The 24,381-nt window shown below is 44.9% G+C and overlaps 1 protein-coding gene across 4 annotated transcripts; it reads right to left on the reverse strand.

Annotated features, from left to right (window-relative positions):
• Window positions 1-2,570: 2,570 nt before the first annotated feature.
• Window positions 2,571-23,283, reverse strand: LOC121541660 (mastermind-like protein 1). Of its 4 annotated transcripts, XM_041850871.2 has the most exons (6): window positions 22,527-23,282; window positions 21,466-21,770; window positions 9,282-10,664; window positions 6,704-6,919; window positions 6,120-6,258; window positions 2,571-5,170 (listed from the first exon to the last, which is right to left on the reverse strand). In XM_041850871.2, the coding sequence occupies exons 2-6, from the start codon at window positions 21,748-21,750 to the stop codon at window positions 4,095-4,097; spliced, it is 3,099 nt and encodes a 1,032-aa protein (XP_041706805.1). In that variant the 5' UTR covers window positions 21,751-21,770; window positions 22,527-23,282; the 3' UTR covers window positions 2,571-4,094. The 4 variants fall into 4 exon arrangements, with proteins under 4 accessions (XP_041706805.1, XP_041706797.1, XP_041706788.1 ...); XM_041850863.2 differs by having other exon boundaries at window positions 9,282-10,658; window positions 21,466-23,283; XM_041850854.2 differs by having other exon boundaries at window positions 21,466-23,282.
• Between the last annotated feature and the right edge of the window lie 1,098 nt (window positions 23,284-24,381).

Raw genomic sequence — 24,381 nt, forward strand, 5'->3', positions numbered from 1 at the left:
CTTTGGATGCAACTCAGCATTCTTTGTCCTCCAAACACGACGAGTTGAGTTTTTACCAAAAAGTTCTATTTTGGTTTCATCTGACCATATGACATTCTCCCAATCCTCTTCTGGATCATCCAAATGCACTCTATCAAACTTCAGACGGGCCTGGACATGTACTGGCTTAAGCAGGGTGACACGTCTGGCACCGCAGGATTTGAGTCCCTGGCGGCGTAGTGTGTTACTGATGGTAGGCTTTGTTACTTTGGTCCCAGCTCTCTGCAGGTCATTCACTAGGTCCCCCCGTGTGGTTCTGGGATTTTTGCTCACCGTTCTTGTGATCATTTTGACCCCACGGGGTGAGATCTTGCGTGGAGCCCCAGATCGAGGGAGATTATCAGTGGTCTTGTATGTCTTCCATTTCCTAATAATTGCTCCCACAGTTGATTTCTTCAAACCAAGCTGCTTACCTATTGCAGATTCAGTCTTCCCAGCCTGGTGCAGGTCTACAATTTTGTTTCTGGTGTCCTTTGACAGCTCTTTGGTCTTGGCCATAGTGGAGTTTGGAGTGTGACTGTTTGAGGTTGTGGACAGGTGTCTTTTATACTGATAACAAGTTCAAACAGGTGCCATTAATACAGGTAACGAGTGGAGGACAGAGGAGCCTCTTAAAGAAGAAGTTACAGGTCTGTGAGAGCCAGAAATCTTGCTTGTTTGTAGGTGACCAAATACTTATTTTCCACCATAATTTGCAAATAAATTCATTAAAAATCCTACAATGTGATTTTCTGGAGAAAAAAATTCTCAATTTGTCTTTCATAGTTGACGTGTACCTATGATGAAAATTACAGGCCTCTCTCATCTTTTTAAGTGGGAGAACTTGCACAATTGGTGGCTGACTAAATACTTTTTTCCCCCACTGTATGTAAAGTAAGTAAAGACATTAGTAAACATTTCTGATGTACCAGCACTAGCAGACTTACTGAGCTCTGAAGACCCTCTCAAACTCTGGGGGTCCCGAGGTGCTGGGCGGTGAGACTAAATACTTGCGTCTGGCGTAGATCACCTGGAGTGAGAAGTAAACTGCGCCAAATAGACACACACACGTTAATCTGCAGGTAGCCATTCCAACAATGTAAACGCTGCATAAAGCTATAAACGTATAGTGAACAACTTACCTTGCTCTAACATACCAACACTGTTACTCCTGCAATGAGCACTACCTGATCCAGCATGTCTTAGAGCTAAAAGAGACTGCCCTTCCAACCTGGTGTTCAGATGCTAACTGTTTCCCTGACTGAGTGAACAGATAGGTGTCAACTCAGGGCGAGAGGCTGCGACTTCCTGATCTTAGAGTGGCCTGGATCATGTGGGTAATTTATTATCCAATGGAATGTGTCTTCAGGGGTTTGATCATTAGTCCAACCAGTTCCTTCCATTTTGCAACTAAAACGAGAGTTTGTATTGGATAAATGTAGGTATGTCCCTCCCCGGTTCGTTATGCTTCTTCCGCTTAAGAAACTTTTTGCAACATAATCGGCACAATGATTACACCCCTGCTAGCCCAGTGCAATGGTCAAGGAGCAGACTTTCATGTCTGTCTACGTATGTCTATCAATGCTATATCAGCATAGATGCTATATACTCCCCTACGCATTTATTTGGACAGTGAAGCAAACACTTTTAATTTAGCTCTATACTCCAGAATTTTTGATCAAACGTTTAATATGAGGCGACAGTAAAGAATGTCACCTTTTATTTGAGCATATTTTCATACACGTTTTACCGTTTAAGAAATGAAAGCATTATGCATCTAGTCCCCCCATTTGAAGGTGTCATAGTTATTTGGACAAATTCACAGTGTATTACATTTAGTCAATAGTTTACTATTTGGTCCTATATTCCTACCACACAGACTAGATCAAGCTTGTGACTACAAACTTGTTGGGTGCATTGTCACTTTTATTGTAAATAAGGATAGAGTATGTTTCTGAACACTTCTACATGAATGTGGATGCTACCATGATTACAGATAATCATGAATAAATAATGAATAATGATGAGTGATTAAGTTAAGAGGGTAATGGTGAGAGGTTAGCATGCCTTGGGGGTATGATATTTGTGTGTCTAACTTTCTCACTCGTCATTATTCAGGATTCATTCAGGATTATCCGTAATCATGGTAGCAGCCACATTCATGTAGAAGTGTTCTGAAACAAATACGTAGTGTATCAGGGTTGGGCAACTCCAGTCCTCTGGGTCCTGATTAGTGTCAGTGACACGTTTTCCCCAGCACATCTGATTAAACTTCAAGTTAATAAACGTATTACATTCTAAACTGGAGACCATGAATAGTAGATTTTGAGTCCAGTGTGTGTCAGCTAGGGTTGGGGCAAAAGTGTGTCAGGCTCATCAGTCAGGCCCCCGAAGACTGGAGCTGGCCATTCCTGTGATATATGATGCAAAAAGAATTACAAGAAAGGACAAGAAAACAGATGGAAGAAAGTAAATCATTATCATCATCATGATTAAGTGGAATGGGAAACATAGGAATTCAATGTTCTACAGGATTATACTCATACCTTACATTAGCACTTAATATTAATACTTTAATGCTTGCCAGTTATAATTCACGCACACGCACACAAAAAAACTAAGACAAAACACAGGGTCCGTTTCTAAATAACTATATTTACATAATACTCTTGTTTTACAGAGACGCATATTAAAAGTATAAAATACTTACAAAAATCCACTGCAATATACATATAAAAATAAGATCCATCTTCAGAACAATAGGAAAAAGCATACATACAAAATAATATAGAAAAATGTACAAGGAGCCTGACACAAAAGAGGATGAACAAATTCAAATATTTACAAGAGTCTGGCTGTACTGTCGTTCAAGGGTATGGTAAAAAGATTGTCTGCAATGTGTCTGAAGGCAAAAGTAAAATGTGTCTTAATGCAATGATTTCCACTATCCATACATTATCTTATAGCTTGGTTATTGAAATGACAGTGGACTGAATGTTTAATAAAGACAGTGATTTTCGTGTGTAACCTGGTCAAACATGGTAAGGAACCTAAAGGGAGACCATTTTAGAAACCTGATACAAGCATAATTGAAAAGTGTAATTGCGTGATATTGGGACTAGGTCCCCATTTGTCACCTGCCTCCATGGGGGGGGGGGATCATTGCAAAACTAACAGAGGAACAGTCTTGTCTCTTATAAAATATGGGTCCACACTTACCAACTAATGGGCACTGGCTAACCAAATGAATATGGCCGCCACAGTTGAGTCTCCTTAGCTCACCTTGTCGTTGGTTTGAGAGTAGCGGAGAGATGGCAGACGTCTATTTATGAGCAATAACTAGTGTATCACCACCAACTTTTTACATAGGGGGGGATGTGTTAATAGGTCACCTCTGCTACATACAGCATTCATTTGCATTTAAGGCCGCAACTTCTAACAAACAGAGGACGGGTAGGGGGGCAATGAAACCAAACTATGCACCTCTACTGTGGTGGTGCTTGTTTGGTAAGCGTAGGCAAAGTTTGTGTGTGTGTTTGTGTGTGCAGCGTTTGATTCACCCTTGATTCAGTGGTTTAGTACTGAGTCACAGGTTCAGTAGTAGTAATAGTAGTAAAGTTCTCTGTATACGTCTCCCAGTCTTGGGGAAATACTCCAATAGGAATCAACAGAGGGGTTTTGGTCCTGCACACCATCATTCCCATCCAATCATTCTCCTAAACTTATATACACAGTACACACAATACTGAGGATGACGGTCTCTTAGCCGTGTCAGAACAGTAACAGGATTCCATTAGTAACCCTCGCTGTTCCTGCATTTCAATGGCAATTGGTTTGGAACACATACACCAACATTCCCTCTCACCAACTCAACGGATGCATCTCACTTGCCTGAAGGCTTCCTCTCCCCATCTCCTCTCAGTCTTAATCTACTGATTTGAAAAGGCAAGGTGAACACAACATGGAAGATGAATGCCTAGCAGACACTTGCTCTCACCCATCCAGCTCTAACATTGGCGCAGATGGAAAAGAGGAATCCACTAGACTATTGAGACTCACCCGTTAATTAAAACTCATCAGTGGTGGCTAGCTAAGAGCTCATCCAGATCGTCCATCCACTCCTGCGTGCTCTGTCCTTTCAGCAGAGAGTCCATCAGGTCACTCTCCCCAGGGAAGCTGGGCAGACTGCTAGCCCCTGACCCAGTGTTGTAGCCAAACGGCAACTGCTGTTGTTGGTTAGCAGTTCTGTTGACCTGGTAGCCCTGCTGGCTGCACTGGAGCCCTTGGCTGACCGAATGCCCCCCCTGCGGCTGACCGAAGGCCCCCAGGTCCGGTAACACCCCCTGGCCTTGGGAACCCTGCTGCTGCTGTTGCTGATTGGGTAAGACTTGACCTGGGCCTAATGGCTGCCCAAGGGAAACTTGGGGGTTGGCTGCAGTCCTTTGCTGGGCCTGCTGCATCATCTGTTGCTGGGCGGGGTTCATGGCGCCCATGGGCCTGCTGTTGGCATTGGCGCCGAAGGGGGTGTTACCGACAGGCATTTTGTTTGGCATGTGGGTCTGCTGCTGCATGTGGAAGGTGTTGGGGTTGGCAAAGGCATTGGGCGGGAGACCTCCGTTGCTGGAGGGAGACTGTTGGGCACCCATAGCTTGCTGCATGCCCTGCTGCTGCCAGGCTTGGCTCTGGGTGCTCTGCATGGCGTTGGGCATAACACTGGGCATGTTGCCGCCAGGCATGGAGCTGGGTAGTCTGGCTAACTGCTGCTGCTGTTGTTGTTGTTGTTTTAGCAGGGCAGCGTTGGGCTGGTTTTTAAGGTGTTGCTGCTGGGATAGCATGTTCTGTCGGTAGGGGGCGCCCATATTGCCTACAGGCTGCCTCTGCATGGAACTTTGCTGGGAGGGGTGTGAGGGGTGCATGTTCATGTTGCTATAGAGTACCTGATGCTGTAAGGCAGAATCCATAACGCCCCCACAGGAGGAGAGGCTCATGTCTGTTTGGCTGGAGGCGGGGGGGGCGCCAGGGGTGGGGCCAACACCACCCTGTTGGCCCATGGTCATGCCCATCATGGCTTGTTGCGTCTGGGGGAACATTCGCTGAGCTCCGGGGGCAGGGCCTCCCAGCGAGCCCACGTTGCTCAATGGCTGTGACGAGCCTGCAGGAAGAAGCAACAGAAGAAGCGAGTCACAAAAACATGACAACTGAAAAGCTAACCTTTGAATTATAAAAACATGTGTAATCCTTATGCAATCTTAATCAATAAACACATTACAGGAGAAGACCAATTCTCTCTCAATATACTTAAATGGCTTTCCATGTCTCCATATCTGTGTCATTATTCTTTCATGAACGCAGATAGCAGAAAGGAATTGATATGGTCTAGCTACCACAATAATTTCATGCCATTATGAAGTAAAAAGGACAGAAACCATTGAGACAGCAGCCGTTCTCTCCAAAGACACAGAACAAAGAGCAAATGTATTCAGCAACGAGAGAACACAGACCTCATTTCTGGTTTACCATTCAAATGAATCATACGGTAAGCAACATTTGCATTGATGAAGGTAATATTAGTTTACTGCCAAACAAAGTTGTTCTGTGTGAGTCACATCATTCGAGCAAACCTTCTGGCCCACGACCAGACATTTTCAAAAAGGTGCATATTCAATAGCAATGGGAAATGCAAGCAGTGGTAGAGAGTTTAGCTGTGGTTCCAAAATCGCCCTCTTACCCCTAACCTATATAGACCTGGTTTTTACATAGGTCATGGTCGATTTGTTTCGGGCTGTGGCAAGCGACTGGGTTGTGCCTGTTTATTCAGCTGGGTTGAAGGAAACTTCCAAAACTTTTTGGGTCATCAAAAAACAAAATTTGCTGCCCTAGTGTAATGAATTAAAACAATATGGCTAAACATGGAGGAAACTACATCCTGCCAATTCAATGATCTGAAATCCATAAAGGGTAGTGAACGGCTGTACACTTCAGCCAGAACTCAGGTGGAGGATTGGATTAGAGCCCTACATACCCTTTTAAGACCATGGAGGAGTGTCTGGGGGGGGTTATGCTACACTGGAGGTAACGTGGTGACATAGGGTCTTATTTACCTGTAAACTGGGTGACCTGCTGCTGCTGGAAGGGGTTGTTCTGTGCCCCAGGTTGCTGGTTCTGTTGGTCATGATACTGGGGAGGGGGACGGGTCAGGTGCCTCTGGAGCTGCTGCTCTTGCTGCTGACGCCGTTTCTCCTGAAACACAGAAAACATACATATTAGAGCATGCATGTGTCATACATGCATATACCGGTGACTGCTATTCCTCCCCATACATACTCTTGGACAAGGATCAGAGATGGAAAGCGCCTACTGTGAAACTGCCAGTCATATAACCACTTCTACATGCAGACAAATGGCTCCCCCTTGTGTATATGTTACTAATAGACAACATGTAGAATACTGCTGACCCAGCACTAGCAGGCCCAGTCAGGTAGAACAGACAGAGATCCTGTCTTTACATAGTAATAGGGCAAGTTGAAACCAATCATGTGAATGAGCCACGAAGCCTGTTCTCTTTGTATTTTGTGGTTATGATTGAGGGTGGGGTAAGCTGCTCCTAGACCCTGATCCAAGACCCAAATTCTACCTACAATACCGAAGAACCAGCAGTACATGACCCTTGACCCCGGGTATTGACCTGTTGGGCCATGATCAGCTGCTGCCTCTGGCCCAGTAGGAACTGTTTCTGCTGCTCCATCAGCTGCTGCTGCTTCAGCGCCGCCGCCACCTGCCCCGACAGGTAGGCTGCGTTGCCGTGGTTACCCGCCATTCCGTTGCCGGGCCCCCCCGGCTGGGTGGCCATGGCGTTGCCAGGTCCAGGGCCCTGCGGTGCGGCAGGGTACGAGTTCTGCTCCTGCAAAATTTAAATTGGGGAAAATTGTCTGGTTATTCCACTAATGTCAACCAGAGGGACAGGGAGTGAGACTGCGTTGAGTCTGAGGTAAGGCTTTAGGGCCTAGTCAAAAAAGTGGAGGGAATTTGTTCAGAAATAACATGGGGAAAATTGGTCCTTTGCTTTGGGTACCTACGGTTTGATGTAAAGCAAAGGAAAAAGCACTCAAATCAAAGCTCAAGCTTTACCTAAAAAACTAGAAAAGTTATGTCCCTAATCAACACAGCTTTAAATGAATAATGTGGTTGTACAACTTCAGTTTGAAAGTTCATCACTTTGTGAGAATCACAGCGCTAACCATCTCTCCATAGAAACATCTGGAAAGTTGGCCAGAGTTATCAGGGGCTAGCCTCAGGCCTCTAGCTCCGGCCGGGGGATATTTTGGGTCCGTCCACACACATCACGCCGCAGAACACAGTTGAGTCAGGGAGAGGGGGAGAGAGGGCATGAAGAGCAAGAAGGGAAGAGAGAGTCCCTTCTCGCGAGAGGAAAAAACCCAAGTGGGCTAAGAGAGAGTAAGGGGGGGGGGGGGCTACTCCTAAAATACACTGGTGTGGAGGACAGGCGAGGTAGAGAGGGATGCATGAAAGGCTGCTTTGTTGTGGCTGTCCCCTCCCTGGTTCCCCCCACCACCACCCAACCCCCCATGGGAGACTGCATGTCAGCTCCTTAGCAACCAGCTGCTTGACCCAGACACACACACTGTCCCCTCGAACCGTGGGGCCCATGCCAGACTTGTAGGAACAAAATATAAACTAAATGACAGTGTGTGGGTTGTGTTTGTTGACTAACATAAAAAGCCTGCTAGTCCTTAGATTCACCATCAACTATCAGCCTACATGCAGTATGCTTTAAAGGCCCAGTGCAGTCAAAAACGTGATTTTCCTGTGTCTTATATACATATCCACACTAGGAGGTTGGAATAATACTGTGAGCTGTTTGAAAAGACCACATTACATTTCAGCCTGTTTTGGTGGGATGGAGTTTTGGCCTGCCTGGTGACATCACCAGGCGGTAAATGTGTTAATAGACCAATAAGAAAGAGAGTTCCAAACTGCTACGCCAATAACAGCTAATTTTCAAATTTCCCCTCCCTACTACTCCCAGACAGTCCTAGAAGTCCTTGCTTGAGAAATGGCTCTTTGCTAAGAAGCTATTTTTGTTTCTTTTTGACCATTGTATTAACAGTAATGTACTTAATTGTTGCCCAGAAATGATATGTTAAAATTATATGTCAAAATGATACTCTGTCATACACCAGCGTCGTAGAACTGGGGGAGTATGTGTGTGTTTGTACACAACATGGCCTTGGAATGTTCTTTGTGCCCCAGTTGTAATGCTATTTGCTGATGTCAGTATAAAACATGCTTTGGGTCTTTCCCCTGTTGGAAATGTTGATAGCTCCTATTCTCCCAGTCAAGCAGTGTGAAATTATGTTAGGCTTGGGTGATGATCCTAACCAAGTCATGTAAGTGTAAGCCCTTCATATACACTTGTTGTTATTCAGAATGCCAATATAGCCTAACACTGGTATTCCCAGGCGGTCTCCTGTCCCAGTACTAACCAGGCCTGACTCTGAACAGGTGGTCTCCTGTCCCAGTACTAACCAGGCCTGACTCTGAACAGGTGGTCTCCTGTCCCAGTACTAACCAGGCCTGACTCTGAACAGGTGGTCTCCTGTCCCAGTACTAACCAGGCCTGACTCTGAACAGGTGGTCTCCTGTCCCAGTACTAACCAGGCCTGACTCTGAACAGGTGGTCTCCTGTCCCAGTACTAACCAGGCCTGACTCTGAACAGGCGTGTTCAGAGTGGTATTACACAAGCATATTTTTTTAGCCCTGTTTTCTTCCCAAATTTGGTCCCTTGGCTCATCTCTGCAACTCCTCAATGGGCTCGAGAGAGGCGAAGGTCGAGTCATGCGTCCTCCGAAACATGACCCACCTGGCCGACTACTTCTTATCACACTGCTTGCTTAGCCCAGATGTCAGCCGCACCAATGTGTCAGAGAAAACACAGCTCGACTGACGATCGGAGTCAGCTTGCAGGTGCCCGGCCCTGTCACAAGGAGTCACTAGAGCACGATGAGCCAAGGAAAGCACCACCGGCCAAACCCACCCCTTCACTGGACGGCCTATGGGGCTCCCGGACACGGCCTGTTGTGACATCGAACCTGTAGTGCTGCGCCACCCAGGACCCCGATCCTTGACTCTTATAACAAAGCCTTTTTAAGCCTACTTCATGATATCAAACCTGGTCACATAAAAGTAATGGTTACACAATGAGCAGTCTTGTGATAACATTCAGGATGAGCTGTAGTCTTACCTGGCCGTGGGGTAGCTGTGGTCTGAAGGGCAGGCCTTGTTTCTGTTTCAACTGCTGCTGCTGTCTGAGGAGCGATAGCAGCGCTGCCTTGTTCTGGCTCTGGGCACTGGGGGGGCCCTGCGGTGGCCCCTGGGCCGCAGCCTCATAGTGGGACAGGGGCTTGGTGTTGCTGTAGTTGAGCATGGCAGAGCCCAGGCCCCCGGGGCCTGCTGCTGCAGGGTGGCTGAGCGGGGCCCCTGTTCCTTGGGCAGGGTGGCCCAGCATGTTGGTGTGGGGGCCTCCGGGCTGCAGGTACCCGCCGGCCACGGCTTTGGGTGAGCCCTTGTTGGGCTGTCCGGGCATCATCAGCTGGGGCTTGGGGTTATTGGGGAAGTCATGGGGGTAGCGGGAGGGGCTGGTGGGCTTTTCCAGGCCGAAGGCGCCCCCTAGGGGGCTCTGAGATGGGGCCGACTGGGGTGGCCAAGATGGACGGCAGGGGTGGGACCCAGGGGGGTGGAATTTGGGGGCTTGCTGCTGTTGTTGCTGTTGTTTTTGGGCTTGCTGCTGTTTCTGAGCGTGTTGCTGCTGTTGGAGCTGGGACTGCATCTGCTGGGCTCTCTGCTGCTGGGCGGCTAGCTGCTGGAGCTGCTGGGCAGGGGACAGGTCTTTGGAGACAGGCCCCGGGGGAAGGCGGTGGTTCTGGGGAGGGAGCTGCCTAGATGGGGGAGGCTGCTGGCCGAGGGGCTGGGGCAGGGCCGGGGAGGAGGCGGTGGAGGTGGCCGCTGCCGGGGAGCTGGCGGAGTGCTGCATTGGTGGCCCCGACGACGTGGGCCTGACGTGGGGCGAGCCGGTGCGCGAGTCCGGGGAGAACTCTGTCTTGACGCTAGCCAGGTCCGGAAGCAGGAGGCCTCCCTGTAAGGTTCCCCCAGACTGTGCGCCCGTCCCAGGGGTGGGTCCGGCCAGATCAGGGAGGTCCTTGCGGTCCTCGAAGCCGTCGTTGAGGATGTCCTGGATGTCCTCATATGCCACCGAGCGGTTGAGCTCCTCCATGAGCTCCGTCCACTCCTGCTCGTTGAAGTTGAGGTCAGGGAAGAGGCTGTTGCTGGCTCCGCCCCCTGATGGCAGCATGCAGGGGAGGATGTCATCCATGGGCTCCTGCTTCATCTCTTTGAGCTGGAACTCCTGCTTCCCCGCGGTGGCGCCACCGGGCTCTCCACCATTGGGTATGAGAGAGTCAGCGCCAATGCCGTGCTTGGAGTCCAGGGGTGAGCAATGGGGGATGCCGCCGTTGGACGTGCCGTTGTCTAGGCAGGCCTTCTTGGACGGGGGGTAGCTGTCGCTGAAGCCGTTGACCTGACCAGGGGAGCCAGCGCTCTCCAGCTTCCTCTTCACAGACTCCTGCAACTAGAGTAAATAACAAGTTAATAAATGCACAACGTCCCGTGTGGCTCAGTTGGTAGAGCATGGCGCTTGCGACGCCAGGGTTGTGGGTTCGATTCCCACGGGGGACTAGTACGAAAATGTATGCACTCACTACTGTAAGTCGCTCTGGATAAAAGCGTCTGCTAAATGACTGAAATGTAATCCTTAGTTCCTACATCCATTATTTGACTTATAAATTAATGATATACAGTACCAGTCAAAAGTTTGGACACACCAACTCATTCAATGGTTTTTCTTTATTTTCACTATTTTCTACATTGTAGAATAATAGTGAAGACATCAAAACTATGAAATAACACATATGGAATTATGTAGTAACCAAAATAAAAAAGTGTTAAATAAAATCAAAATACATGTTATATTTGAGATTCTTCAAAGTAGCCACCCTTTGCCTTAATGACAGCTTTGCACACTCTTGTAAATACTATAAATGTAAACAGACTGTATAGCCTCAAAACATGGTTCAAACTATCATTGTAAAATAATTTATTTTTGATCATTTACAGAATGGTAAAAAGTTCTCAGGTTAAATGTAAGACTAAAACCAGATGTAAATTATGTAGAAAGGATAATGGAGCTACAGTGGGGGGAAAAAAGTATTTAGTCAGCCACCAATTGTGCAAGTTCTCCCACTTAAAAAGATGAGAGAGGCCTGTAATTTTCATCATAGGTACACGTCAACTATGACAGACAAAATGAGGAAAAAAAATCCAGAAAATCACATTGTAGGATTTTTAATGAATTTATTTGCAAATTATGGTGGAAAATAAGTATTTGGTCAATAACACAAGTTTCTCAATACTTTGTTATATACCCTTTGTTGGCAATGACACAGGTCAAACGTTTTCTGTAAGTCTTCACAAGGTTGGTATTGGTGTATTGGCCCATTCCTCCATGCAGATCTCCTCTAGAGCAGTGATGTTTTGGGGCTGTCGCTGGGCAACACGGACTTTCAACTCCCTCCAAAGATTTTCTATGGGGTTGAGATCTGGAGACTGGCTAGGCCACTCCAGGACCTTGAAATGCTTCTTACGAAGCCACTCCTTCGTTGCCCGGGCGGTGTGTTTGGGATCATTGTCATGCTGAAAGACCCAGCCACGTTTCATCTTCAATGCCCTTGCTGATGGAAGGAGGTTTTCACTCAAAATCTCACAATACATGGCCCCATTCATTCTTTCCTTTACACGGATCAGTCGTCCTGGTCCCTTTGCGGAAAAACATCCCCAAAGCATGATGTTTCCACCCCCATGCTTCACAGTAGGTATGGTGTTCTTTGGATGCAACTCAGCATTCTTTGTCCTCCAAACACGACAGAGTTGAGTTTTTACCAAAAAGTTATATTTTGGTTTCATCTGACCATATGACATTCTCCCAATCCTCTTCTGGATCATCCAAATGCACTCTAGCAAACTTCAGACGGGCCTGGACATGTACTGGCTTAAGCAGGGGGACACGTCTGGCACTGCAGGATTTGAGTCCCTGGCGGCGTAGTGTGTTACTGATGGTAGGCTTTGTTACTATGGTCCCAGCTCTCTGCAGGTCATTCACTAGGTCCCCCCCGTGTGGTTCTGGGATTTTTGCTCACCGTTCTTGTGATCATTTTGACCCCACGGGGTGAGATCTTGCGTGGAGCCCCAGATCGAGGGAGATTATCAGTGGTCTTGTATGTCTTCCATTTTCTAATAATTGCTCCCACAGTTGATTTCTTCAAACCAAGCTGCTTACCTATTGCAGATTCAGTCTTCACAGCCTGGTGCAGGTCTACAATTTTGTTTCTGGTGTCCTTTGATAGCTCTTTGGTCTTGGCCATAGTGGAGTTTGGAGTGTGACTGTTTGAGGTTGTGGACAGGTGTCTTTTATACTGATAACAAGTTCAAACAGGTGCCATTAATACAGGTAACGAGTGGAGGACAGAGGAGCCTCTTAAAAGAAGAAGTTACAGGTCTGTGAGAGCCAGAAATCTTGCTTGTTTGTAGGTGACCAAATACTTATTTTCCACCATAATTTGCAAATAAATTCATAAAAAATCCTACAATGTGATTTTCTGGATTTTTTTTTATCCTAAAACTTTAGTCAATTTTGACACTGGAGTAAATGTTTGACTAATATCGATGCCACATTAAAAAAATGTATGCACGCATGACTGTAAGTCGCTTTGGATAAAAGCGTCTGCTAAATGGCATATTATTTATTTTATTACATAGGCCTAGGCCATTTTCAACTTCAGAGAAGTTGGTTTTTGCATTTAAAAAGGGATAGAGTCAGATGAACTCGTGGATATCATTTGTATTTATCTGCGTCCAGTATGAAGGAAGTTGGAGGTAGTTTTGCGAGCCAATGCTAACTAGCTTACCAAAAAGACTGGAAGTCTATGGGTACAGCTAGCATGAAGATATGCTTAATTTTCCTGTGAACATTACACTGTTTCACAAGGAAATAAAACCCCTTTCATCACTGTGTAGAGGCAAGTTACCCCTTTAAAATATTAAGAGCTTTGATCTCTATAGAAAGTAAAATTGTGACATTAAATAATTAAGCAGCTACTTATCCCCAGTGGTGAGAAACAGACCCGGAGTGGAGAGTATAACTGTCACTGGATGGTCACTGATGGTGTCAGACACAGAACCTTATGAGGGCAGTAATGCAACCTTATGACTTTGCTTAGGTTAGCTTCCTGTGACTGGACTGGCAGCTTGCCATAAGGTATACAAGCCGTCTGAATTGTCAAACACGGTCAAACTTCACATGGGTTTTTAGGAGAGCTTTACACAGCTCTTGGCCCGTATTCATCAAGCCAGAGTGCTGATCTAGGATCAGGATTGCCTTTTAGATCATCATTAATAAGATTACATGGATGGCGGGACCTGATCGTAGTTCAGCACTGGGTTGTAGCCTATTTCACAAAGCGGGATCAATACGTTTTAGTTTTTTTCCATGCTAGAGTCTAGGGCTGACCCCAATTAGTCGATTGGTCAATAGGCTGTTGGTCGATAAATAAATAAATATATTTGCGCCCATCTCAGTGAACTAATCCATTGCGAATGCCTAGACTAAAAGCCAATTTATGCTTGATCTGAAAATGGCTCCATATGGAGGGTGTGACGCAATTGCGGAGCCTCCAGCTGCATGCAGAGGCCAAATCGAACTCCGCATCGCGCCTCCCAAATTTTGTAACAATGTGGAGGTTTCTGTATAGCTCCGCATTGACATGACTGGTTGACGGTAGGTGGGGGCGGTACATCCTGTATAAACACAAACTCACTTCCTTGATAACTTCCTTCACAATAGCTCTGCACTTTTCCGCGAAGCAGTATGAATGCCCTGACTTCTGCAGAGGCCACGTCACCGTAAATGCTGCATGGCCAATGCAGACGTCTGATTGACTATGCAGCGCCCCGATGCACTGCTCTCTCCAGAATGCGCTCTCTCCCACCAATTTGTGCATTCATTGTTTCATAACTTCATTTTGTGAATTGTTTGTGTTTGATTGTTAGTGTATATCAATTCCCCATTACATATATCACCAGTAGTGCATTTACCGTTAATTCCTATAATTTCTCATCTACAATGTTTGTTTGGTTACGGTAATTTATGTTCATGCTTTCAATATATTATTATTCCAGTCTTTTACCGTTCTCATTGTCGGAGTGGACACTTTGTTTGCAGAGCTCACAACCTATTCTACACATATTGAGGATATGATAGTATTTCTGATTGGCTTAACGCACCACCACTAATGAGCTGTGGAGCTTCTCAAAGTAATTTTATCTTCACCTCAAACAGCAAGCAAACAAAGTCTGTTTTTACATCCCTTGAGAATGACAATAGTTCCTCAATGTACTTGAAAAGTATTTCCAGCTCTCTCCCTTTCGACAACCACTCAGCGTGAAAGGGGAAAATGTTGTGCTCTGATCCAGTTGAAACGTCATAAAATAGGCCTACCTGATTCAGTGCTTGACTTGGAATTAAATAGGTTCCGGTACTCATTGGGTGCTGGTACTGTTTATATTTAGGTGCAAGAGCTCCACAATCCTGTTTAGCTAATATTCCATAAGAGGAAAAGGAATTCAAGCAGTAGAACATTTGAGGTGCCGGTACTCAGCTCCGGTGAGCTCCTGCCCAAGTCAAGCACTGCTTCTTATCCCTTGCGCAAATAGCCTACAGCTGTGTCTGTCCAGAGCTCACTGGCGCAGGAAACTCTGAGCGCTAGCACAAGCTTAGGCTGGACCCAAGTTAATAGTTAATACAATGTTTCAAGTTCATTGCAGACAGACCATGTGATTTATATGAATTATTATTTTATTTTTTATTTTATTTTTTTTTACATCAGAATATTTTCTACCTGCAGGCTGCAATGTTTTTATTTGGGCTATTTTTACATAGTTGGCAATGGCAATAGAAGTTAATTTTTAGGTTTGTATTATTATTTTCATTTAGATTTGGATAGAATTTTGATTAACCACATGACAATGATTGAGATATGAAGATGTTAATATAAATGAAATCTGTTCCACGAAAATGTGCATATGAAAACCATAACTGGCACGCAGATCGGTAGAAATGGTAAGATAAATTGCCATTCCACATGAGAAAGGTTGCAGACTCCTCGTGTAGCCTATTACCGGCAACTTCAGGAGAGTAATGGCAGAAACTGCGAAAGCCAGTAGGAGCAGGAGGAGAATGGTTGGGTCAGGTTAAGGTTTCTTCTTCTGGTTATCTAGATCTCTGGCTCCCTCTGTGACTTATTTCATCAAACAGTAAGCTTAAAGCGTCAGACAAGCTCAATGCGTATAGTTGACTTTATTAAAACACATAGGGTGTTCTTAGAAGAAATAAATTCTTAGAATGTTTGGGAATTACTTATATTTTGTGAAAATTCTATAGCAATATAGAGTGGGAAAGCAGCTGTGCGTTTGGACAATTAATAGACTGCAGTAAAAAGCAAAGTGTCATTTCCATGCACTATCAGTGTAGTACATCTATACCATGAGGATCATCTAGGGATGGAAGGAAAGGGAGGAAAGGAGGAGAGTCTATCCCCAGGATTTGTGATACCGACGAGCATTGGTTCCCCAAGAACACCATGTCGCCCGAATCCCCCAGAATTAATTCATGCCAGAACAAAGATGTTTTAGCTCGGCAGCTCGTGTAAAGTCTCCGCAAACCGGGTAGCCCCCCCCCCCCTCAAAAAAAAAAATACAGAAAAATTATTTCACTGTATCACAACTCCAGTGGGTCAGAAGTTTACATACACTAAGTTGACTGTGCCTTTAAACAGCTTGGAAAATTCCAGAAAATGATGTCTTGGCTTTAAAAGCTTCTGATAGGCTAATTGACATCATTTGAGTCAATTGGAAGTGTACCTGTGGATGCATTTCAAGGCCTACCTTCAAACTCAGTGCCTCTTTGCTTGACATCATGGGAAAATCAAAAGAAATCAGCCAAGACCTCAGAAAAAAATTTGTAGACCTCCACAAGTCTGGTTCATCCTTGGGAGCAATTTCCAAATGCCTGAAGGTACCACATTAATCTGTACAAACAATAGTATGCAAGTATAAACACCATGGGACCACGCAGCCGTCATACCGCTCAGGAAGGAGACACGTTCTGTCTCCTAGAGATGAACGTACTGTGGTGCGAAAAGTGCAAATCAATTCCAGAACAACATCCAAAACCATCATAAAAAAGCCAGACTACGGTTTGCAACTGCACATGGGGACAAAGATCGTACTTTTTTTAGAAATGTCCTCTGGTTTAATGAAACAAAAATAGAACTGTTTGGCCATAATGACCATCGTTATGTTTGGAGGAAAAAGGGGGTGGCTTGCAAGCTGAAGAACACCATCCCAACCGTGAAGCACAGGGGTGGCAGCATCATGCTGTGTGGGTGCTTTGCTGCAGGAGGGACTGGTGCAATTCACAAAATAGATGGCATCATGAGGAAGGAAAATCATGTGGATATATTGAAGCAACATCTCAAGACATCAGTCAGGAAGTTAAAGCATGGTCGCAAATGGGTCTTCCAAATGGACAATGACCCCAAGCATACTTCCAAAGTTGTGGCAAAACGGCTTAAGGACAACAAAGTCAAGGTATTGGAGTGGCCATCACAAAGCCCTGACCTCAATCCTATTGAAAATATGAACTGAAAAGGCGTGTGCGATCAAGGAGGCCTACAAACCTGACTCCGTTACACCAGCTCTGTCAGGAGGAATGGGCCAAAATTCACCCAACTTATTGTGGGAAGCTTGTGGAAGACTACTCGAAACGTTTGACCCAAGTTAAACAATTTAAATGCTACCAAATACTAATTGAGTGTATGTAAACTTCTGACCCACTGGGAATGTGATGAAATAAATAAAACCTGAAATAAATAATTCTCTCTACTATTATTCTCACATTTCACATTCTTAAAATAAAGTGTTGATCCTAACTGACCTAAGACAGGGGATTTTTACTAGGATTAAATGTCAGGAATTGTGAAAAACTGAGTTTAAATGTATTTGGCTAAGGTGTATGTAAACTTCCGACTTCAACTGTACCTATTAGAGGCTAATAAAACCTCTGAGCCGAGTGGAGCCAGCCTGCACACATAAAGGCTGCGATCTAGATGAAAGATGAGATGTAAAAACATGTCTTGTCCAGGACCGGAGTCTACGCAGACCGGTGCACCATAGCCAATCAGAGCTACAGTAGGCCTTTATGCAAACAAGCCATTTACCACACAGGCCTGCCATCATCAATTGAACTGGACTGTGTGTTTATAGGCAGTTGCGACATTATATCATTATAATACACCTGAATGGATTTCTGCAAATACCACGGGAGTCGTCTAACATTTGGGAATTTTACAGTCCTATTGATCAAACAACTATGAAAAGGTAGGCTCTCGCTCTCTCAGTTATGCACATCAACAACAAGATCAATAACTAATGCTAGCCAGAGCAAGATGTGCTAAAATCTAACAACGGAACATTAGATAAATCCTCTCAAACCTTTTCAGCTAGTTGGCTGTCAAAATTGCACTGATAGACGATGGGGAATTGTAGCCTACTCATCCTTCTACAGCTTGCCTGGCCCAACCAAGCACCCAAGCTAACTGGCTACTTCCAGACACAAATGAGAACACCTCACTGACCATTTTACTCGCCCTAGCAGAGTTGGTTAGGCTGTTTACATGCTATCTAGAGCATTTGTAACTAACTTACTTTTTTTGCCTACGTTTACTGACACCGATCATTTTCAGCGGGTGTTGCACATTCGTAACTTCATCAGTTATTCTGCGCACTGGCACACTCAGACGAGAGTGCTCTGAAATCGGAGTAGCTAGATAGCCAGAGTGAATTTGCGAACACAAGAGATATGCTAGCTAACTGGATAACAGTCGTTCAAGTTATTGCTAGCTAAACAAATGACACCTGCATCTCTAGCTGTGTATAGCCACCGAAAAACGATGAGGGGAAAAAGTCAGTCACTCACGCACTCGTCTAATGACATGACATCCTCCTAGCAGCTAGCTAGCTAACTAACGTTAGGCTCCGTGTTTTAACTTGCTACATAAATAGATACGGTAGCCTATTAGCCACATTATGAGTGACTAGTGATCATTGCCCTTGCTAGTCTGATTGTATTGACATTCCCAGCCTTAGTTACATTCGTCCGTTTTTGTCCAAAATATTGAGTCATTGAAACTGAAACCGTGCATCCCGAATGGAGGCAGCAAACAATGTACCAGGCCAGCTGTGATTTACAACCTGACAGCAATATTTTTTTGGACTACCAAGAAATGTATCAGTGAATTATATGAATCATGCATTGAACTGCATCCATCTATTCTGCCAACAATGCTTTAATGTATGTCATGGATCGTTGAGTCAAATAGAACCTATTTTAAAACCTTTTTTTTTTTTTTTTTTTTGTCATTTAGCAGACGCTCTTATCCATAGCGACTTACAGTTAGTGAGTGCATACATTATTTTATTTTTCATACTGGCCCCCCGTGGGAATCGAACCAACAACCCTGGCTTGCAAACACCATGCTCTACCAACAGAGCTACATCCCTGCTGGCCATTCCCTCCTCTACCCTGGACGACGCTGGGCCAATTGTGCGCCTCCCCACGGGTCTCCCGGTCACGGCCGGCTACGACAGAGCCTGGATTCAAACCAGGATCTCTAGTGGCACAGCTAGCACTGCAATGCAGTGCCTTAGACCACTTGGTTTTGTAGCATAAACTGGGAATTTCATATTTTGGACTGATTTGATTGTCTGTTTCATATCTGCAAAGTAGTTAAAACGCTGTCAGTTCCACTTTAACACAACAATACCGTTGTCAACATAGGCAGCGCACCGCTCGTTTGATCTGGTCTCTCACACTTTGTGCGCTGGCTGTGCCGAGCTGTTTGGCTTTAGAGAGAGAAGAGTGTGTGCACGGCTCATCTGATCTGGCCTCGTCTCTAACCCAATCATTCCCCCGGAGGAAAGAAAGTCTAGTCTAGTGACTCACTCCAGTGCTTTATGAACCTGAAAAACTGGTCTCTGACTTTCACTCTCCCCTCTCTGCCTCCCCCACCCCTCCTTCTGAGCAACCACCGCCGCTACCACTACTACCACAGACCCCATAGTCACATGAAACTAATTACCATGTGTATAGACGGAGGAAGCCCTACAACAAAAGAGCTAGTGCCTGGGCCGTGGAGGGGAGCATGCCGAATTCCAAAGCTCGGGCCCAGCGCAAAGAGAGCGCCCGTTTTGCCTTTGAAGCCACCAGTGTGGCCACAATGGGCCTCCCTGGGATGTGCAGGAGTGGAACGGAGCGGCTGGCCGGTCTAACTATGGGCTGGGGGGACAGTTTATAGCACAAGCTTTAACCTCATACTGACTGGCCAGGCTGGAGATGAGCCTTGTTAAAATGGCACAGAGTGACAATGACAGACAGGCTAAGTAGCTTGCTAGCACAGTGCCACAGTCACTTAGTAAGTGACATTACTCCTTGGTTATAGGGTGCATCAACAATGGGAGAGAGAGTCAAGTTCTGCCCCGTGGCTTGATACACACACAGCTAGACCGTGGCATTGCATTGTGTGGATCAGGAAAGGGCACTGAGAGCAATGATGAGTCAGAGGCTCAGAGCATTAGGCTGGGGGTGGAGTTGGCTTTTCTAATACCCCTGAGTCATCATTCAGAGGCTAGTTATATTGTCCTAATGCAGCTGTTGCCCAAATGGTGGGAGGCAGTCAATTCCTACTGGGCCGTGACTGAAGCCTGGGATGTGGAAAAAATTGCTTTTATATTTCTCAGACTTAAAATTGGAATCCTTAATTGTGAAACTGCCACGTCCATTTGGTATATTATGACAAAGTTGTTACTGCAAACAAACACTGTTTTTCCCCCTCTGACATCATTGCATGTGCGATAGAACAGCAGAATATGTACAGCAATTTCTTTTGCCACACTGCTCAGCGCAACACGCCTCAGTTTTATCCACAAATCAAAAACAATACCAAAGGTGCTGGGGCGGACAGTGACGCTGTTTCTCCTAATGCAGATTCCATCGTTAAGAGGGGTCACAGAGGCTAAATGCTTCAGGTAGGGTCATGGCAAAAAACAAAACTGTCCAAATGGATACTGCCATGGTAGGTAGGTCAGCCTGCCAAGACAACCAAACTGCATGAAAAATGTATGCGCTCACTAACTGTAAGTCGCTCTGGATAAGAGCGTCTGCTAAATGACTAAAATGTAAAAATGTATTCCATCCTACTTTTCCTATCTCCACAACACATGTAAATACAAGACTGGAAGTAGTACAGCAAAAGGTCGCTAAGTTGTCAAGTGTAATTCAATTGTTCCTTTTCACTTTTCAGTTTCCCTCGAGTATAACATATGCCAGGGATATTTTCTACAGGGTCAGTAGAGGTAACTTGAGCAAACGGAAATTTCCCCCAACACCCGATAGGGCCTTAATCAACACTGAAAACAATGGAGGCAGCAGCTTTTTTCCCCACCATGGTTGATTATAAGTCCTTTGGACAACTGGATGATTGATGAAGAAAGAAACAAGCCTAGATATTAGCAGAGACTAGAATGTTCTTGGAGTGTGAGCACTCACTGAATACTTAGCTATTTATCTGAGTCACAAGAGAGAGAAGCCGAGTCTTTTAATATGTGACTTGGGTATCCCACTTTGGCTGTGCTATCAGCATTCTGATAATTTAGAGACCCGTGACAACTCTAGAAAATGGCTGTGACTATACATTAACTTCAGTGACAACAATACATGGACCACTCTAGTGGACACCTCACTGTGTGACACAGAACAACTTTAACAATGTGCCTTGTTGAAAAACCTAAGTCCTTTCCATATTCTGTTACATGTAAATTTATGTTTTAACTAATATAGTGGGGGAAATGAGTTTCACCACAGCAACAAAAATTGTGTTATTCGCTTAATGGATGCTGAGACCATTGAGCTCCAGCATGCTAAAGGCTGCCTAGTAAACACAGCAGGACAACAATGAGAACATGTGACAGCAGCCATCCAGCATGCGCCCAGGAGCACACATGATACTTGCTACAACTCTTCTATGACAACCACTGCACACGGAGCACACTACAAATGATAGCAAATGCTCTTTCCTTGACTTGCAATAATTGCACATGAAAAGTAATAATTTAACGCAAGAATGCGCAAATAAAATCACTGCCACGGAGCTGTTATCAGATTTCTAGTGCATGTGCATCCACTCCCTGAAATGGTAACTTACCGCAATCAAAGTGCTGTTTCTGCTCTGCTCGGGCGTTCCACCATCCCCTGGGTCTGCGTTGTTGCCCCCGGTCCCTGACCCTCTCTGAACTGCTTGGTCGGATGTTGGCTGTGGCTGCCTGTGCTTACTCGACCGCTTGGCCTTGGTTTGCAGGCACCGTTGGTGCAGTGCAAAGGTCTGCTGCCGTTCCATCTCCAGCCGCTCCCTCGCTGTGTTGTCGTAGCGGTTCTCGCAGCTGGTGTGATGTCTCCTGAAGAGCTCGATTCGACGGCGAAGTCGCTCCATCACCGCACTGTGTCGCGGCACTACAAAATCGGCCATCATCAATAAAGAGTGTTTTAAACTCTGGACTCAGGTTTCGGCAGTCCGGATAAAATGCTGAATTTGCTCCTTTTCAGTGTGGGCGTCTACCCGCTACCCTTTTACAGAGAGTCAACGAACGTTACTGCTTCCATAGTCGACCTTTGTCTTACTAATAGACTTTAGTCACAACACTCGGAAATCGCACGTAAAAGACGATTGATAAAATCGTATTTAACTACCTAGCCAGCAAGGTAGATAGTGCACTGCATCATGAAAAATATTGCCACTAATAACTGTCTCTAGCTAACGTTAGCTAGCTAAAGGCCCCAGCATTGGCTAGTTAGTCAAATTCGCAAAAGCTCATTCACGCCGTGTCTATATGAATGAGCTAGTTTAAATTACAAACTCATGTATCTTTAATAAACTAACTCAATTAATTGTATCACAGATACGCACGTCAAATATAATGAGCTGAGAGAATAATGTAGCCAAGTTAGTGGAAAGCTAGCTGCTCACTAAAATGCTAGTATGGGACTCCATAACATTCCTCTGGTCAAACATCCAAAGTTTGAGCGAGAAAAGCCCGGCATAACTTTCACTTTAGCCGCTACAGTAGCTAGCGTAGTTATCTAACATTTAGCTAGCCATCGCTAAACGGGACCGTATTAGCTAGAACAAACATTTCACCGTGTAAGATTGTTATAGTTTACATTACCAACAATTAAGATTTTAAAACATCTTACTGACTACTTACTTACCCAACTTTACGGAGCTGGTTAGCTACCTGTTAGCTACAACAAACACTCCAGTCTCATGGTGAAAGTCAGTTACCGTTAACTAGCTAACGTTAGCCATGAAGTTAGCTAAACCAAGTGACCCTCAGTTTCTTTCTACTAAGCAAGCTAACTACTGTAGCTACAGTAACGTACTCCGGCAATTAACTTCTGCTAGCTAGGCAGGATAAAACGTAAAGTTACCGATTACCACCGACCTACAAAACACTAAAAACGTTAGCTTAGTAATAACAAAAGTACGCGCAACTTGACTCGCTAGCCAAATGTTGCCTGTGTTCTGCCTGGCGAGCTGATCCTCGGTGTAGAACCAAATAATATGACTTGATAGCTAGCAGCCAACTGCAACAATATACGGATGTAACGGCGTTAGCTAGCTAGCTTGAAAACCAACTATAACAAAGCATGATACCCAGACTAATTTCTAAAAAAATCTCACAAGTACTCCATATAGCTAGAAACACACAACCCGACTATGATGCAGTTATGTCGAATGCAAAACAAAAACAAATTGCGACAATAATCAAACTCTGCCCCTCTTTGCTATTTCTATTGTTTTCCAATGGACAGTCAGATATTCGTCGCCATTTTGGAACAAGTTTTTTTCCTTTACTTTTTCTCTAACCTTATGCTTTGCCAGACGGTAGTGTCGCCAAAGATACTGTTTCGCTGTCCCCACCTCATTGTAAAGATTGACAGTGAAAACAAGCAATAAATAGAGAGACCATGGCATTTGCTTGAATTTGCAGTTAACATGTGCAACATTGTGTCCTTTGAAAACATATGAAAAGTATGGCACAGTCAGTCAGACTTCAAGTAAGCTCAACTAATGAAGACACTCCTTATTGGAAGAATGTGATGTGACTGATTAGTAGCTATATCAAATCCCTACACTGGTGTCAGAAGTTGGATGGCACCTGTGAGCCCATCAGAGAGGCATGTACCTGTCAGGGACTTCGTATAGAGAAGTGTGGGGAATTGCTCTCCGCAGGGCAAGTGGTACCTATGCACCAAGTCTGGAACCAACAGGACCCTGAACAGCTTCTACCCCCAAGCCATAAAACTGACCCCTTTTTGACACATCACATATGCTGCTGCTACTGTTTATTATCTATCCTGTTGCCTAGTCACTTTATTCCTAGTTATATGTACATATCTACCGCAATTACCTCGTACCCCTGCACATCGACTCGGCACTGGTACCCCGTGTATATAGATATCCAAGTTATTGTTACTCATTGTGTATTTATTATTACGTGTTATTACTTTTCTATTATTTCTCTCTGTTCTTTCACTCGGCATTGTTGAGAAGGGCCCTTAAGTAAGTATTTCACTTTTAGTCTACACCTGTTGTTTACGAAGCATGTGATGAATACAATTTTATTTGAAAGGAGGCGATAATGTAGTGGCCCTTGTGGTAAGCATGAACTTTGCCTATGGGCTGGGAGACCAGGGGTGTATTCATTAGTCACAGACCATAGCAAAAACTTTTTGCAACGGAATCCGACTAATGAATACACCCCAGGGTTCGAAATCTCCAAACGGCATTGCACTGTCACCGTTTGCTACATTAGTGTCAGAAGTGGGATAGAATGAGGCCATCTGAAGCACAGGCAGACGTGCTTGGATCCTGAAAGAGGGTCAAGATATATATGTAAATGTTGTGGGCAATATTTGCTCCTGTGTTTTTGTTGATGGCCCACTCGTTGATGGCAACTATGCACATCTGACAATAGGGATTTGGTTAGTTACTTTCTAAATGTAATCTGTTACAGTTACTAGTTACCTGTCCAAAATGTTTAATCAGTAATATAACTTTTGT

This window comes from Coregonus clupeaformis, chromosome 3, assembly GCF_020615455.1.
Source record: "Coregonus clupeaformis isolate EN_2021a chromosome 3, ASM2061545v1, whole genome shotgun sequence".
NCBI classification, from domain to species: Eukaryota; Metazoa; Chordata; class Actinopteri; order Salmoniformes; family Salmonidae; genus Coregonus; species Coregonus clupeaformis.